The sequence below is a fragment of the Citrus sinensis genome, chromosome 7, assembly GCF_022201045.2.
Source record: "Citrus sinensis cultivar Valencia sweet orange chromosome 7, DVS_A1.0, whole genome shotgun sequence".
NCBI classification, from domain to species: domain Eukaryota; kingdom Viridiplantae; phylum Streptophyta; class Magnoliopsida; order Sapindales; family Rutaceae; genus Citrus; species Citrus sinensis.
This window is the reverse complement of record NC_068562.1, coordinates 2,072,587-2,089,164: the sequence shown is the minus strand read 5'-3', so window position 1 is coordinate 2,089,164 and position 16,578 is coordinate 2,072,587. Positions and strand designations below refer to the sequence as shown.

Genomic DNA, 16,578 nt, shown 5'->3' with positions numbered 1-16,578 from the left:
AATAATTTAATTATTTTCTTTTTATTGTCTAAACAAAAAAATTATTATAAAAGGATAATATTGTAAAAGTAAGTTAAAATAAATAAAAAGTAACGGTAAGGATATCAATATTTTAATGACAGAAATTTTTGGAGACATTTTAAAAAATATAAAGAATAAATAGATACTAATTTTAAAATATAGAAATTAAATGAGTTTTTACCCATAATTAATTATAGAATTTTACCGTTACAGTATTGCAAGAGTAAGTAGTGAGCGTCAGAGTCACTGCTGGGGTCCCACTTGATTACAATGGATAAAACCATCTTCTATGTAATGTGATATGTAAATGTAATAACTAACAAGTGTAAGAACCCAACAAATTCCTTCAAAATTCCCAATTTCCCGATTTTGTCCCCCCGAAAGTCCCACCAACCACACTCGTTCCCGCGTTCTCACCGGCCAACGCCCTGCGCCCTTCATTCCTATTTTTTTCAGAAAAATTAAAATGATTTCTCTTTTTCTTCGATTAACGAGTCTTCGTAGTAGTATATCAGTAAACAAAATTACAAATTTAATTAATGTTAACGCAAAAAAACACACGGGAATCTAATTTTTTGAAGAATATTATATTTAATAAATTGTTTGCCCCTTATATAAAAATTCAATCATTTCTGCACTACTATTCAAATCTATCATTCGAAATTAAAATGACATCCAGGAAAAACACTAAATGCTTTATTATTTCATTCAATAATGCAAGTCCTTAGTCGTCATTTCACAAATTTGTTTTGGTTAATTCTTTTTTCTTCTAATTTTGTTTGTTTCACTTTTTCGTCGTTCTGCTTCTGATTCTGCAGAGCCCGGCAGACAGGAAGAGAGAGAGACAGAGGGATTGCAAATTACAAAACATAAAGAGAACAACAATCAAAGCTTAAAACGAGGAGGAAAAAAAAAAACATAAACAAAACGAACCCTAGAATCTCTCACTTTCATGGAAAACCTCTCACATTCTCGGCCACCAAACAAGTCCTCGACCTCGACTTCATTTTCAAAAAAATCATGCAATGGGACCACCTTCATGACCAGAACCACTTACGACGACGTCTTCGGAGGCCCGCCAAAGTTCGCTGCCCCTACACTTGCGCCGAGACCGGAGGACTACACCGAAATCTTCGGCGGCTTTCACGCTCCGCGAGCCTCTTCCATTCCGGTCCTTGATCTTCCGTTGGTCGACAACGACGACGTCTTCTTTGACGTTCAGAGCTCCGGCTTTGACTACGATGAAGTGTTCGGCGGTTTCAACGCTCTTGATTCTGCTGTTTCGTTCCACGACTTGATGATGGACCAATCTAAAGGTTTTAGTGGTGGTGATGTTGACTCCAGTGATGAAGCTTGGTACATTTTATTTATTTCATTTATTTTATTTTATTCTATTCTATTAAAAAATAGCCTTTTTTTTTTCTTTGGTTTACCGAAATGAAGACATTTTTCTTTAAAAAAAAAAAATATTTCTTTAGTTATTTAATTTGTTTTATTTGTAGGATAGATTGATAGTTAATGAGCGGCCTAATGCATGAACTTGTAGAAGTGTTTATGTCTCTGAGAATGATAATACAAGTTTTATTTATTTTTTAAAAGTCTTGCATAAATTATATGTGGTGGTTTTTATTTGTGAGTCAGGAAACAAAGGAGTGACATTTTGAGCTGAGTTGGCTGCTTCTTGCCTGTAACGCAGCTTGTTTTTTTACAGTATTTCAGTTTGAGTAAATTTTAAGCTCTCCTGGATCACAGAATCTGCTACAACCACATGCGTGGTTTCTTATGTTAGGAAAATTGGGCCAGTTTGGGAATTTTTTTTTATTTTTTATTTTTTGACTGAAATGATCAGGTTTTCTCCAACAGAAAGGGTAGAAATATAGGATCACTTGGTTTTCTATCACAAATTTATGCTTTGTCTAGGCGGTGCTAGTGTATGTGAATATGACCTTTAGTTCAAGGACTTTGAAGCAATTATTGGCTTTTTTAATTTACTTGGCATCTGTATTTGTTGCGTGGATGCTGTCTTTTTAATTCAAGTTAGAAAGAATGCATATTAATTGATTTTATACCTCTTGGGGCAGCAGCATTGATAGTATTTGTTCCACATTTGTAGGACCCCGGCAGAAACTGATTCTCTGTCAGAAGAGTCAGATCAGTCTGGAAAGAATCAATGTTTGTCCAATAGAGATTCTTACGAATCAATTGATGGCAGCAGGGAATTCAACATATCTTATCATAAAGCTAATCAGAGAAGTGACGATGAGATGCCAAATGGAATTACCCATGTAACTCAGATACACGCTGTTCCTGGATATACATTTCTAGTTAACAAAGCCACACCCTTGGGAAAGGCTTACTGTGAGAATCCGCCTCTGGAGGTGACTGATGATAGCGATCTTCATATGGATTTTGGTGGGGGAATGATGAGAGAAAAGAATCTCAAAAAAAGCCTGTCTCAACCCTTTGCTAGTAGTTCTGCTGAAGAAGCATTTGCAAGTGGCCTTAAACCTCAAAAAGCATTTGGCAGGAATAGTTCTCTTCCTAATGAGGCATTTGTAACTGTTTCTGAGATAAGTCTTAGAACGCAGCCCTCGGAAGTCCCACCTCCCTGTAGACCTGCACCTCCATTAGGTGTCAAAATGGGTGATTCTGGTAAAATATTTGAAACCTGTAAAACTACTGCATCTGAAGGGATCAATGATGATACTTCTCCACCTGTTTATGATGTGGAGGTTGATACGAGTTCATCTGCTGCCGCCTCTGCTGCTGCTATGAAAGAAGTAATGGAAAAAGCTGAAGCAAAACTAAAAGCTGCAAAAGAATTGCTAGAGAAGAAGAGGGAAGGTGTTCAAAGCTGTAAGCATGACAGGAAGGATAAGGATAAGGAAGGAAGGATGTTTGGTACTGTTGAAGGTTCCAGAAGCATAAAAAGGGACAAAGTGCGTGGCACTTGTGAAAGACAAGCAAATGGAATGACATTTTCTGTCAGGGAGGAAAGACAAAGAGATGTAAAGACAACAAAGGCAGTTCCAGATACACTACAGGTGGAAGAGTTCTTCACCATGGATAGAACATTGGCAGAGAAACATGGACGATCTGGTAAAATTGTCGGAGCTGGTGAGTGGAAAGAAGCTTCAGAATTTTTTGAATTGGTCAAAACAGATGGATCCACTTTTGAGCAGGCAAACTATGATGAGGGTTTAGAGCTGGACGCAAAAGTTCAGGATTGCAGGCAGAAGACTGAAAAGGAAGCAATGGAACATCACCGAGTGAATGGTCGGACAATGGTAACAAAAAGTGAAGATTTTGAACTGGAAGAAAATGAGAAAAAACTTGTTGCAAAAGAAGCTTGTGAGCTGACAGAAAGCAATAGGAGGTCTGGGGCAGCAAAAGCAACACGTAAGCATAAAGGGCACGAGAAGCAGGTCAAAGTGGCTAAAGAAGTTTGTGACCAGGTAGTGGAGGAGAAGAATTTCATAATGGTCCAACACGCTGCAGAGAATGAGAAGAAACCAACTGGAGCTGACGTACCAGAAAAGCATGAAAACCTGGTAAAGGATTACTGCAAGGAAAGCAAATTTGAAGGTCAGAGAGTCATGAAGCATCGGGGGATTGAACAGCCACTGAGAGAGACTAATAGAAGTATGGGAAATGAGACAAGATTCGAGGAGCCTTGCGATACGGCTGCCAATGGAAGAAGACTAAGGGAGGCTGGTGAGCAGATAGAGGATGAGAAAAAGGTGAAGAAGGCTCTTGACCAAGAAGACAATGAGAAGGTGTTAATGGAGGATTCTGAGCAGGAAGATATTAACTTGGTGGAGGCTAACGAAAGAGAGGAAAACATGAGGAAAGTAAAAGAGGCTCTTGAGCAGGTAGAGAGCGAGAAGACGCTAAAAGAGGCTTGTGAGCAGGGAGATGCTGAGAAGAGACTGAGAAAGGCTTTAGAACAGGAAGCGAATGCAAAGGAGACTTTCGAAAGAGAGGAAACTGAGAGGAGACTTCAAGTGGAGCAAGATATAGAAGAGATTGGGAAAAAACTTACAGGGGCGCATGAAAATGAAGAGACTCGGAAAAGCCTAGGGCAGGTGTGTGAGCAAGTAGATAATTTCGAAACATTATATGAGGCTCATGGAAGAAGAGAAGAAAATGAAATGAGATTCAGAGAAGCACTTGAGAAGGAAGCAAGTACTAACTTCTCACAAGAGGCTAGGGTAGAAACTGAGAAGAGTTTTAAAGATGCCGGTGAGGCTAAAGATTTGAAGGAGCTAAACAAAGCACATGAGAAAAACCAATGGGATGAATATGGGAAGAAGCTGAAAATGGCTGAAGGACCTCAGTTGTTCAAGAAGGGGAAGGATATGGCATCAGGCAAGGCATGTATGCTGGATGATAATGTGAACCTTCGAGTGACTCGATTAGCTAGTCAGCAGGAGGTAAACACTGAAAAAGAAGAGGTAACTCAAGGGGCCTTTGCTGATGAAGGAAATGTAGAGATACAGATTGGGAACAGTGACAGTGAACTTGAAGGAGAGGCAGTCGAAACCACAAATGTGTTGGATGACAGAAAATTTGAAGTATTTGGCTTGGCCCAAGGCAACTTAAAACAAGAAGAATGCAAACTTGAAATGAAAGATGTTGCAGAGCCGTTTTGTGAAGACCACTGTGCACAAACAATGGATGAGTCTGGAACAGGCACTGGACAGGAGAAAACTACGAGTGGCCTCCAGCCAGATGCCAGTACCAAAAATCAAGAGAAGAAGTTTGCTAATGAGTGGGGGGAGAGAGAAAATAACATCAAGCAGACCCAAGTTGATGTTGGCTTGAATCAGAAATTAGACCAGGACAAATTCATGCCAACTCAACTGGTGAAAGAATCTGCTCAAAATGGTAGGAAAATGGAAGCTGCTCAGCAGTCGATGCTGGGCAGGAAAGGAAGTATTCAGAAAACTGCTCAGTCGGCAAATGCAAGTGAGAGTTTGGAAAGAAGAGAGAAGAATGTGAGTGTGACACTTACATCAAAAGATAAAGATGCTGAAAGGGTGAAAAGGCAAAGAGAGCTAGAAATTGAACGTCTTAGGAGGATCGAAGAAGAGAGGGAGAGGGAGAGGGAAAGGGAAAAGGATAGGATGGCTGTTGACATAGCTACTCTTGAAGCTCGTGAAAGGGCCTTTGCTGAAGCCCGTGAGAGGGCAGAAAGAGCTGCTGTGGAGAGAGCAACTGCTGAATTTCGACAAAGAGCACTGGCAGAGGCACGGGAAAGACTGGAGAAGGCTTGTGCTGAGGCTAAGGAGAAGTCATTAGCTGAGAAAACATCTATGGAGGCCAGACTCAGGGCAGAGCGTGCTGCTGTTGAGAGAGCAACTGCAGAGGCTCGAGAGCGTGCTGCGGAAAAAGCAATGGCTGAAAGAGGTGCTTTTGATGCGAGAGAACGGGTAGACAGAATATTTTCAGAGAAATTTTCTGCCTCTTCCAGAAATAGTGCAGTGAGACCAAGCTCTTCATCTTCTGTGAGTATACTTGCTATTTTTATGACTTGCACGGCTATGGCAGGACTTTAACAAATTGTAACTGCAGGACCTACAGGATCAGAAGAGTCAGAGTGCCAGCTCCTTCAGCAGTTCAAGATATCCATATTCCTCGGGTTATGTTGGTATGTAATTTTGAAGCTGTGGGTGGTGGTTTTTGGTTAAACTATGTATATATGAATGAAAGCAAAATTGTATTTCCAATGTTTTGACTGACTTGTGCTCAGTCATTCTAAAACGTGTCTTTTCTGCCTGAAGCTTCAATTAATGCTGAGAGATCTGATGGAATTGAAGGTGAATCAGCTCAGAGATGTAAGGCTAGACTAGAGAGGCATCGGCGAACAGCGGAACGGGCGGTATGACTTCTGTTTTATTTTTCCTGTAAACAGTCTGCTTATTTCCAACAAAATAACCTCTTGGAGTTTTGCAGGCAAACGCTCTTGCAGAGAAGAATATGCGTGATCTTCTTGCCCAAAGAGAGCAAGCTGAAAGAAATGTAAAATCTTTGCTCCTCTGAAAAGGATTTCTTTGACTTCATATATTCATTGCTTTCTCTGCTTATTTCTTGGATCTATTTCTGTTTGCAGAGATTAGCTGAAACACTAGATGCTGATGTCAAGAGGTGGTCAAGTGGAAAAGAAGGCAACCTACGTGCTTTGCTTTCAACATTGCAATATGTATGTGTTACTTTCCCAATTCCTATAAACGTATGCTGTAGTGTTATTTAACATATGAAATGCATGTTAAAATTGTTTCAATTATTAGATGAATGTACTTACATTTGAAGTCTGTAAGAATGTAATGACAAAAGTGTGCTTTTGTGAGTTAAATTGATGAGGGTTGGTATGCAGAGGACCATCAGTGGAGTGGATGGGTGAACATCCTGAACTTCATTAATTTCTATTGGATGCTGAGTCTGGATTGATTGATCGTTAATGGTGTTCTGCACATTGAAAGTTTACATCTTTGCTTTTCTGTTGACAAGTTTGTTTAATTTGCTGAATGCCTGGGCCAAAAATGTTGATAGTATTGAAAATGATGACAATGCTCTTTTTATATTTGTGTTTGTAGAATACATGGTGCATTTGAAATGGAAATAAGTATATTAATCCTAGACCTCCTTTTCTAATCTTTAGATTATATCAAACATAGATGGCCAAACACTTTTATTCGGCTTTTATAAAATCAATTAACATTAGTATTTACCTCCTGAACCAAATTTTATGTATTGGCAGATACTTGGGCCTGATAGTGGTTGGCATCCAATTCCATTAACAGAGGTAATAACCTCTGCTGCTGTTAAGAAAGCTTACAGGAAAGCCACTCTTTGTGTTCATCCTGACAAATTACAACAAAGAGGTGCAAGTATCCAGCAGAAATATATTTGTGAGAAAGTGTTTGATCTCCTTAAGGTATCTCTTTTGCTTTCATGCAGATATCATTAATAATGCATGAGAAGTGATGGGGCTTTATATTTGCACATAATAATTATAATGATATTCTGAATCACTGGAAAATATCTGCTATGCACCTGATTTTGGTAACGCAATATTGAAAATGTTGTAACAGAGATAAATATTTTACAGAAAAGTTTCAGTATATCTAGGGAGGTTGTATCTGTACAACCTGTTATTCTGACGATTAGGAGCTCTCATTTGCTTCACATTTGCCCTTAAGGTTACATTCACCTCATTGTGATCAATAATATGGTCATCTGTAGTCTGTTGAAAATTTTTTTGGTAGTTATGGATCCATTTACTTTAACCATGCCTTAGAACATCCTAATATCATCTATCCGGTAGGATTTTGACATTCCCCTACTTGTCTTGTTAATTTTCTAGGAACGAATGCTTCTATTAATGTCATCTTATGAACAATTTGCTTTTAACAGAAACATTCTGTCATCAACTAAAGTTTCTGTTAATTGATGATTTTCAGGAAGCATGGAACAAATTCAACTCAGAAGAGCGGTAGCCAGAACTTAGTATGTATGCTGAATGCATAGTTAACCCCATTTTGTAAATTGATGGTGCTTGTAAGTAATTATCTTTCATGCCCATTTGATAGTTTTAGTCATCGAAGTAGTTCCTAAAATCTAATTTTTAGCTCAAAGCAGAGCAGTAGGCGTGAAGCAAATATTAGCTAGAGAAAAGTAGCCGTCTCTTGGGAATATGCAAGTCCCAATATTTATTTTGCTATATATAGTATGGCTGAAGCCTAAATCCCCCCATTGTAGCTGAAGAAAAAAAAGTAAAGGCTTTAATTTGAAACTTTTGTCTGCTGAGACTAAGATAGTCCATTTTAAGAACCAAAATATATTTAACTCGAATGTAAACAGCTTCAAAAGATCATCAAAGTAAGCGGATTTGAATTTTCTTCAGAAGGAAGCAATGTACTTTAGTGGATCAAAGTTAGCTAGCTGTCCACAATGGTTTCCCCCTTTCTTCTTTATGGGGACAAGATGGTGATAATGATGAGAGTTTACGATATGATGATTTGTTAATTTTTAAATTTTTTATTATTTTTTTGGGTAATGATTATGAAAAAGCTTAACGGATGATGATCGAGATTGCGTGCGGTAAATGGGCCTAATGATGAGTACGATACAACGTTGTCTATTTATTAACTGCTTTTTCTTGCATTCGTTATTCTTTTTCTTTTTAATATTCTTCCGAGAGAAAAATAGTAGAGAGAAACTGTTCACTATAATTTTTGTCCATGCTCATCCAAGAATAGTCATTGATATGGTAATGCTTCTAAATCAATACGATGACACTAGAGAGAGGCTGTTCATCTTCTTAGTTGTAAAAGTTCCACATTGTGTAGACGCCAAGTAAATGAGTACGTGTTAATAAATTAAGGATAATCACTAGAATCTCTAAATCTGATAGATAATCAAGTGTAGGGATGGTAGTGGGGAGAGGAGAGGAGGGACTGACATCTCAGTGCCCATCGTTTCAATCCTCATCCCGATTAGAATTGTTTTAAGGTAAGGGGATTTTCGTTTCTTCTTCGAATAATTTATATGTTGTTAGTTTTTAAATTTAATTTAATCGTATTAAAATAAAAATTTAAATAAAAATAAAATTTTACAATATATCTTAGAAATTTTTGGATGTTGTAGTTTTGGCTTTAGCTTTTGCTTTAGTTTTTGTTTTATTAGATAAAAATTTAAAGGAAAATTATTTGTGCATTATCTTTCTTTTGTCATATATACATCAAACCATCACAAAATTGTAATATGTACTCTACACTATCTTTATTTTTAAATTTGCATCAATCAACTACTTTTACATTGAAAAATGATCATTTTATTCTTAAATGAATTAAATGATAATTTTATTCTACAAAATTTTGAAAAATAAAAAAATTATAATAATAAAAATACCCCTAAGTTTAATAAAATAAATAAATCTTAAATTCAGTATGTTATTTTTTTATAAATATAATTTCATTTAAAAATTATGATATTGATTTTTTGTAATTATAATTTTATTTAATTTGTATAGGGAAGTTTACAATAATTATAGGTAGTTTTTCTCTTCATGTTAATTTTTATAAACTTCTTTATACTTAATTTAATTATAAAAATTAAATAAAAATATAATTAAAAGATGTTATTTTTATAATGATAATTTAATTTAAAAATTATGATATTAGATTTGGAGATTTATTTGTTTTATTGAATTTTGGGGTATTCTTACGATTATAATTTCTTATTTTTTAAAATTTTGTAGAATAAAATAGTTTTTTAATTCATTTAGGGGTAAAATGGTTGTTTTTAGTGTAAAAGTTGTTGATTGATATAAGTTTAGAAACAAAGGTAATGTAATGTACATGTCAAAATTTTGTGGTGGTTAAATGTACATATGACCAAAAAAAAAAAAAAAAAGTGGTGCAAATATAATTTCCCAAGTTTAAAAGAAAATTTTGGGTCAAAGCATTTTGAATAAGATCTGATGGAATAACAATTCAAGACTGCAATTGGTTAACTAAACTTGAAAGTTTCATAATATATTTTTTAAAATATTTTGACGTTTTTTATTTATGCTACTATTTAATATTTTATAATTTAAAATTTATATTTTATTATTCATTATCGATTCTAAAAAATGAACTTAAAATGGGGAATTGGGGAGGGGTTGGGGATTATAGCTCATTCTCGTCCCTCCCCTGAAAAAGAAATTTGATAAAAAAAAAAAAATTATCCTCTTATCTTTTTTGAATAAAAAATTAGATATAAAATTATTTTTATACCCTTTCCAAATAACATCTCTCTTTCCTGTAGGGATTTCTGCCTAATCAAGTGAGAGGTGAGTGCTAAAAGAAATGTGAATTCAGATAATTTTGATGAGGTTCGAGAAATCCATATGACTCACGGTCCAATCCAAACATTTACTTCCTTTTATTAGGACTTAGTTCAGAATTAAGCCCAATGTTGCCTCAGCGTTAACTCATGTCTTCAGAGCTTACATGACACCTAACCCAAATATATAATAATATGTTTTTGTACAAAAATAAATAACATAATTGAAAACCCCCGTATCGCCACCACCACAGAATTTATACGAACCAAATAAGGCGCGTGCCTACTAAATTTCCACGTCATGTTAAGTTTCATTCGCATGACAAACTTCCCCGCCAAAACCTGTATTTCAATTGCCGACGCTCTACCGAAACGCTATGTTTACACTCACCAGGTGTTCGACGAAATTTCTCACGGAGACCTCTCCTCCCTTAACTCCCAACTGTTCTCATACACACGCAGCCGCAACTTTCCTGCCACTTGGGCTCTCTTCTGTTACATGCACTCTACGTGCTTGAACCTCACTGCTTACACTTTCACACCTGTTCTGGGTGCCTGCTCTGCTTTGCCTGCCCCAGAACGTGGCAAACAAGTCCACGCCTTAATGATAAAAGGTGGTACAGATTCAGAACCTGTAGTCAAAACGGCGTTAATGGACATGTATTCCAAGTATGGGCTCTTGGGCGAATCAGTTGAGGCTTTTAAAGAGATTGAGTTTAAGGATGTTGTCACTTGGAACGCTTTACTTTCAAGCTTTTTAAGACACGGCCTTGCTAAGGAAGCATTTGGTGTTTTTCAGGCAATGACTAGAGAAAGGGTTGAGTTTAGTGAGTTTACCTTATCTTCTGTACTTAAAGCTTGTGCCCTGTTGAAGGCATTTCGACTAGGCAAGCAAGTACATGGTTTGGTTGTTGTTTTGGGACGTGATTTGGTATTTTTGAGTACTGCCCTTATTGATTTTTACTCAGCTGTAGGGTGCATTAGTGAGGCCATGAATGTTTTTAATGGTTTCAATGGTAGAGTTGATCCCGTTATGAAAAATTCTTTAATTTCTGGGTGTGTTCAGAATAAGAAGTATAAAGAAGCTTTTTCTATTATGAGTACAATGAGGCCAAATGTGGTTGCACTCACTAGTGCTCTTGCTGCTTGTTCTGAGAATTCCAATTTGTGGATTGGAAAGCAGATTCATTGTGTGGCATTACGTTTTGGCTTTATTTATGAGACCCAGATGTGCAATGTAATGCTAGATATGTATGCTAAATGTGGTAAGCTTTTGAATGCTCGGTCGTTGTTTGACGGAGTTTTTCAGAAAGATGTTGTTTCTTGGACTAGTATGATTGCTGCATATGGAAGTCATGGGCATGGGCTTGGAGCTCTTGAGCTGTTTAAGAAGTTGGGCGAGGAAGGAAGTGGGGTCTTGCCCAATTCTGTCACATTTCTTGCTGTTTTATCGGCTTGTGCACATTCAGGATTGGTGGAAGAAGGCAGAGCTTGTTTTAATTCAATGAGAGAGAAATATGGTTTGGATCCAGGGCCAGAACATTATGCCTGTTTCATTGATACCTTAGGCCGGGCTGGTCAGATAGAAGAAGTGTGGTGTCTGTTTAATGATATGGTTAAGAATGGTACAAAGACTACAGCTGCTGTATGGGCCACGCTTGTAAAAGCTTGTAATCTTAATCTAGATGTCAAAAGGGGTGAGTTTGCAGCAAAGCAGCTCTTAGAATTAGAGCCAGATAAACCTGGTAATTACGTGCTGCTTTCAAATTTTTATGCGGCCGTTGGAAAGTGGGATTCTGTAGACAACTTGAGAAGCATTATGAGGAAGAAAGGACTAGCTAAAGAAATAGGGAGTAGCTGGGTCACTGTTGCAAAACTGACATGAAAATGCCTGTAAACTCAGTTTGGGAAAATGCAGTCAATAGGTCAACATTTCTTTGTAACTTTGTTTATGTGCTGCTTTGAAGGCATATCAAGTAATCCAGTTCTATTATGTAGTTCTGGGAGCATGCTTTGTAAATTTGTTTGGTCAAGCATGACAGGACAGTTTTGTGGACCTTTAAATAGTATCTCGACATTTCCTTTCAGGTAGAAGAGTTCGGCAGCTTATATGTTTTGTTTATTATGCAATGAGAGCACCGATTCTGTCTGAATCAACAAAAAGATTGGTGAAATTCGTTTCTTCTGGGTTTGTTTTAGTCCTTCAGCAAATCAACTGGTATCATTTGGTTGTTACTATTCTGAACTGCTGCCAACTGCTGTTTCTCATGTCTTTAAAGTGTATAAGGTTCCAGATTTCTCCTTATTGTAAATACGCAATAGGCATCGCCAAACGTATTCAGCTTTTGTGTCTTGTTGAAGCAAGGAGATATAAGTACAAGCCGCCAAATTAAGACCCAGAAATCAATCACTAAATTTCATAGACAGATATATGCAGAGATTTAGGAATATAAGATAGCGAGATGTCAAAATAGTTGGCATTGAATTTGACCTAGTCATCCGATGATGCTCGTTTTCAGTTAATTGGAGGTCACCAAGCAACTTCAAGATTTTCCTGTCATTGCTCAATAAGAATTTGAGCTTGCCATTTATCTTTCCGGAGGAGTTTATTCGAAGAAATTTGACAATAAAAGACAAAGGGATGCATGCTTCAAGGTCCTTGGAGGAAGTGTCCTGAGGTATACATCAAATAAAAATCCTTTTGACTAATTTTAGTTGCATCTGTGATCATTTAAAACAAGCTAATTTGTCCTATGCATAAATTAGCTTGTGTCAATATATCTTCAATGGAAATTTTTGCTCAAGTGGTGTGTAAAGCTTTGGGATTGTGTTAATGACTGATTGTTCATTTGTGTGAAATCAACTTAATATTATATTTATAACTCTTTTGTTAATTTGATGTTATTTTCACGTGTTTTCTATGTGTCCTTCAAAATGTTTTAAACTCTATCTCAATGAATAAATAGTGTGAAATGAATGCACGGGATCTATCAGAAGTCAGCAATGCTATGTTTGTTTTGATCTTCCAGTTCTTTGTCAGCAATTGCCTCTTGGAATAGTTTCTCCATAGGTTTGGTTACTGGTGTTTTTTGTGATAAAGTTTGTAGCTTGCATATTATTTTCGGGTTATTGTATAGAAATTAGAAAGTCAAACATTGGATATATATTCCACAATTATTAAAGAGCTACTTCAATGCATACATCAAAGCCTAATGCTTATGTCTCTTAAATTTTCATTCATTCAGTAACTAACACATCATGTAAGAACAGTGAAACGTGATCAGAACCGTGTCAGGAAATCCTTAGACAACTACTTGAGTACAAAAATAATTTTGGGAGGACGATATTGTAGCAGGCTAGCAGCTTCCAAGAAAAGAAAGTAAAGTATGAAACAAAATCAAAACTTGGATTTTGTTGTCATCCAAGTGCTATTGAATGGTTTGTCTTACAATCTTTTGTGAATTCTAAGTGGAATTTTATATTTAGTCCCTCTCATAGTTGGAAATGCAGAATGCACCACAAGTTTTTTTATAAACCAAAATTTTTGGAACCCTGTGGTGAGATCATGACAAACCAAGACTGCTAAACCAACTTCCATGATCCATCGTAGGTGATAGGACAGTGGATAGATGGACATGTATTTGTTGAATAGAAGAGGGAGAGGATTGATGGGTGAGTCCAACATAGTAAGTGTATGTATGGTCAAACTTATAAGTCATGCGCGGTCTTCTTTCTCAATTCTTACTATGCTCTTTGAGGCCTTGATCTGAGGATACAAAGCCCTTGTTGTAACATGCTGTCTCTGGGTGGCCAGAGCATTGTATAAAAAAAAAAGACTGGGCCAAATTAAATTAAATTTCTCCATTGGTAATAGATTCTTGTCATTCATCCACAGTATTTCTGCTTTTTACATATGTGCAATGTGAATCCAACTTGTCTTGCAGGCTGGGCATCTCTTCTTAATCAAACCATGCTTAGAGCTTTGAGTACAAGCAGAAGCAGAAGCAGACGCGCGTATCAACGGTTAGCTGGTGAATCTGCCACTCTTAGTCTTTTTGGAGGTGAAGTTGCAGAGAGTGCCAGCTCAAGTATTTGGTTAAATAAAATTGGCACTCAGGGTTCCGACGAAGCCTTCCAAAAAGATGTACAAGTCTTTTTGACAGCCGCCGTGAGAAGAAAATAACAGCTAAACCAGAATTTTCCAGGGATGCTCATTTAAACACGCCGGTCATTCTTTTCAATTGTATACGAATTGTTTTGCATCTTCTTGACTTCTTGTAATACTACTACCATTCTATCTTATCTTATGATAAAGATATTGATTACAATCTCAAATATTCAGAAGACTGCTTCGATAATCATTATCAGTCGAAGTAAGAACTACAGATCATATTTGTTTCAGTTGCTAGCTAATAAGCAATAACCACGAAAACGAAAATAACTAACAATCCTGGATGATTTCAGTGGACCCTCTTTGAATTTTTTTCTTTTTCATTATATATTTTAGAACTCCGAAGAGGTACTGAGTACTGACAAAAACATTGTGCAACCTAATAGTAAGTGGCTCTGCTAGAGAGATATTGGAGATCCAGGCCCTTCTAATTTCTTTTCCCACCTTAGAATTTCAAATGGGGTATCAATATAAAAAGGAGATTCCCAATTGTCTTTGTCTTATCATTTTTATTTGCTTGCTCTTGTTTGATTGCAATGTTGCGTCACCCCCACCCCATTCTTGGAGTTGGAGATCGTGACATTTCTACGCTTCTAAAACCAAATCCGGTATTGTGAAATAAATTTTATAATCAGGGGTTTTTTATTTTTTAAGAAAATTATCACTCGTATATCCTTAAATGACACTTGTATTAAATATAGTAGAATATTTTTAACATGTATCACTCATATACCCTAAGTTGACAAAATATATACCGTTTATCAAACCATTAGTTGCCGTTAAAAAGTTAATAGAATTGTGATAAATTGATTATTTTACCCATGAAACTCAAATTAAAGGAAAAAGACATATTTACCTTAAAAATTAAGGTAAATTTTCAATACACAATTTTTTTATATTTTTTTGATAAAAAAACTATAAATTATTAATGGTACATATTATTAACAATTATTTGTAAAAAAGTGTCCATATCATAGAAAATTATTAACAATACATATTATTAACAATTATACATATTATACCATAAAAATTCGAGTTGGAGCTTGAAGAAATAGATCTTCAAAACGTTGGTTTACATAGATGACGTCATCGACCGATAAATTGCATGACATGTCATTTTTTATCAAATAAATCGGACGGCATGTCATTTTTTTGTCAAATAAATCGGAAGACATGTCAATTTAAAAGACTATATTACTCTTATGATGTCAGAGCTTGCAAACGGCATCTAACGAATTAGTAGACGGTATACACATTTTGTCAACTTATGGTATATAAGTGATACATATTAAAAGTGTTATAATACATTTGATATAAGTATCATTTAAGGGCATATGAATGATAATTTTCTTATTTTTTAATTTAAAGTGGTGTTGGCAATACATGTTTATTTATTTATTTTAAAGAGGGATGCAAGGATATTTCACCTTAACATGTTTAAGGATATTTCACCTTAACATGTTTCACCATGGAGTTATGATAGGAGTCAATGCGCTCCATGCATGTATTTTTATTTGTAACAAATCCTTTCACTAACCCATTGATTTTTTCATTCCATTTAATTGAATAAAGACATATCATAAAGTGTAAGTGTGATGTGTTATTTTTGTAAGTTCAAAGTAAATTAATTATATTATCTTATTTAAAATAAAAAATTAAGACGTGTAACACAACTCTATTATAAAATTAATTTTTATTTAATTTAGTTAACCAATAGAAAATAAATGAATAAATATTTTTATTACCTAAAAATATTGGTACAACGTCGAACATTACATAAAAGAAGTGGTTTTAGTTACCTTACATTATTATGTAAGATATATAATTTTTCTACAGTCATTTAATAAAAATCCAACGGTTATAGAAATAATATAATTTTATTACCTTATATTTCCACAACCGTTGAATTTTCATCAAAAGTTGTGAAAAAGTTATTAGTTATTAGTTACTTAATCTACAAGTTACCCTCGTGATGAATTGATGATAATGACTAATAATGGCCAAAAATACATTGTGGTAGCACCCACTCGCAAGTGTGTAATGTATTAGACCCGGGAGAAGAATTTTAACGTGGATCTGATTTGTTGACCCATCGACATCCATTCCTCTTTGGTGGGCAAAATAACCGGCGACTTCTCCTTCAGATGAATTGAATGAGTCGTGCAAAATTAAAATAATAATAATAAAAAGGCAGCGACCGCGAAGTTTCTTGATATCCGTGATATCATGACATTCTAGATGTTTCTGATTTGATGCGGAAGCTTTTTATTTCAAACACGGAGGTTGCTATGCTACAGAAGCTGTAACATACGCACCCAAAGAGAAGTGTACATGTGTCCTGAGGAGAGAGAGAAACCATCCAAATGCATCCAATCAGGAGCTGGCTAAGCTGGATCTGTAAGTTAGCCAGCTCCTCTTTAAAAATAATTAATATATTTGTACAGTGGAAGAAAAGGCCGTACCCCGTAACCACGTGAGCAACAGCAACTAACAACTAAATTTTCTTCGCAAGAATCGATTATATTGGGTTCGCCCTTTTTGACCGAGTCGTTATT

General features: G+C 35.8%; 2 protein-coding genes across 3 annotated transcripts; both read left to right on the top strand.

Annotated features, from left to right (window-relative positions):
* Nucleotides 1-726: 726 nt before the first annotated feature.
* Nucleotides 727-7,929, top strand: LOC102611526 (auxilin-like protein 1). Its single transcript, XM_006466764.4, has 8 exons — nt 727-1,377; nt 2,135-5,528; nt 5,596-5,671; nt 5,805-5,902; nt 5,977-6,042; nt 6,134-6,223; nt 6,782-6,958; nt 7,485-7,929. The coding sequence occupies exons 1-8, from the start codon at nt 974-976 to the stop codon at nt 7,518-7,520; spliced, it is 4,341 nt and encodes a 1,446-aa protein (XP_006466827.1). The 5' UTR covers nt 727-973; the 3' UTR covers nt 7,521-7,929.
* Nucleotides 7,930-9,865: 1,936 nt separating this feature from the next.
* Nucleotides 9,866-14,189, top strand: LOC102612005 (pentatricopeptide repeat-containing protein At5g66500, mitochondrial). 2 transcript variants are annotated; one of them, XM_052431592.1, is made up of 3 exons: nt 9,866-12,530; nt 13,123-13,290; nt 13,797-14,189. In XM_052431592.1, the coding sequence occupies exon 1, from the start codon at nt 10,154-10,156 to the stop codon at nt 11,735-11,737; it is 1,584 nt and encodes a 527-aa protein (XP_052287552.1). In that variant the 5' UTR covers nt 9,866-10,153; the 3' UTR covers nt 11,738-12,530; nt 13,123-13,290; nt 13,797-14,189. The 2 variants fall into 2 exon arrangements, with proteins under 2 accessions (XP_052287552.1, XP_006466829.1); XM_006466766.4 differs by lacking the exon at nt 13,123-13,290.
* Nucleotides 14,190-16,578: the final 2,389 nt, after the last annotated feature.

Excerpts from the sequence above, each read along its gene's own strand:
- LOC102611526 (XM_006466764.4), top strand. The coding sequence starts at position 974 with ATGGAAAACCTCTCACATTCTCGGCCACCAAACAAGTCCTCGACCTCG. Across the intron at positions 6,043-6,133 it reads GAGAGCAAGCTGAAAGAAAT|AGATTAGCTGAAACACTAGA; the intron begins GTAAAATCTTTG and ends TTCTGTTTGCAG. Across the intron at positions 6,224-6,781 it reads TGCTTTCAACATTGCAATAT|ATACTTGGGCCTGATAGTGG; the intron begins GTATGTGTTACT and ends ATGTATTGGCAG.
- LOC102612005 (XM_006466766.4), top strand. The coding sequence starts at position 10,154 with ATGTTAAGTTTCATTCGCATGACAAACTTCCCCGCCAAAACCTGTATT.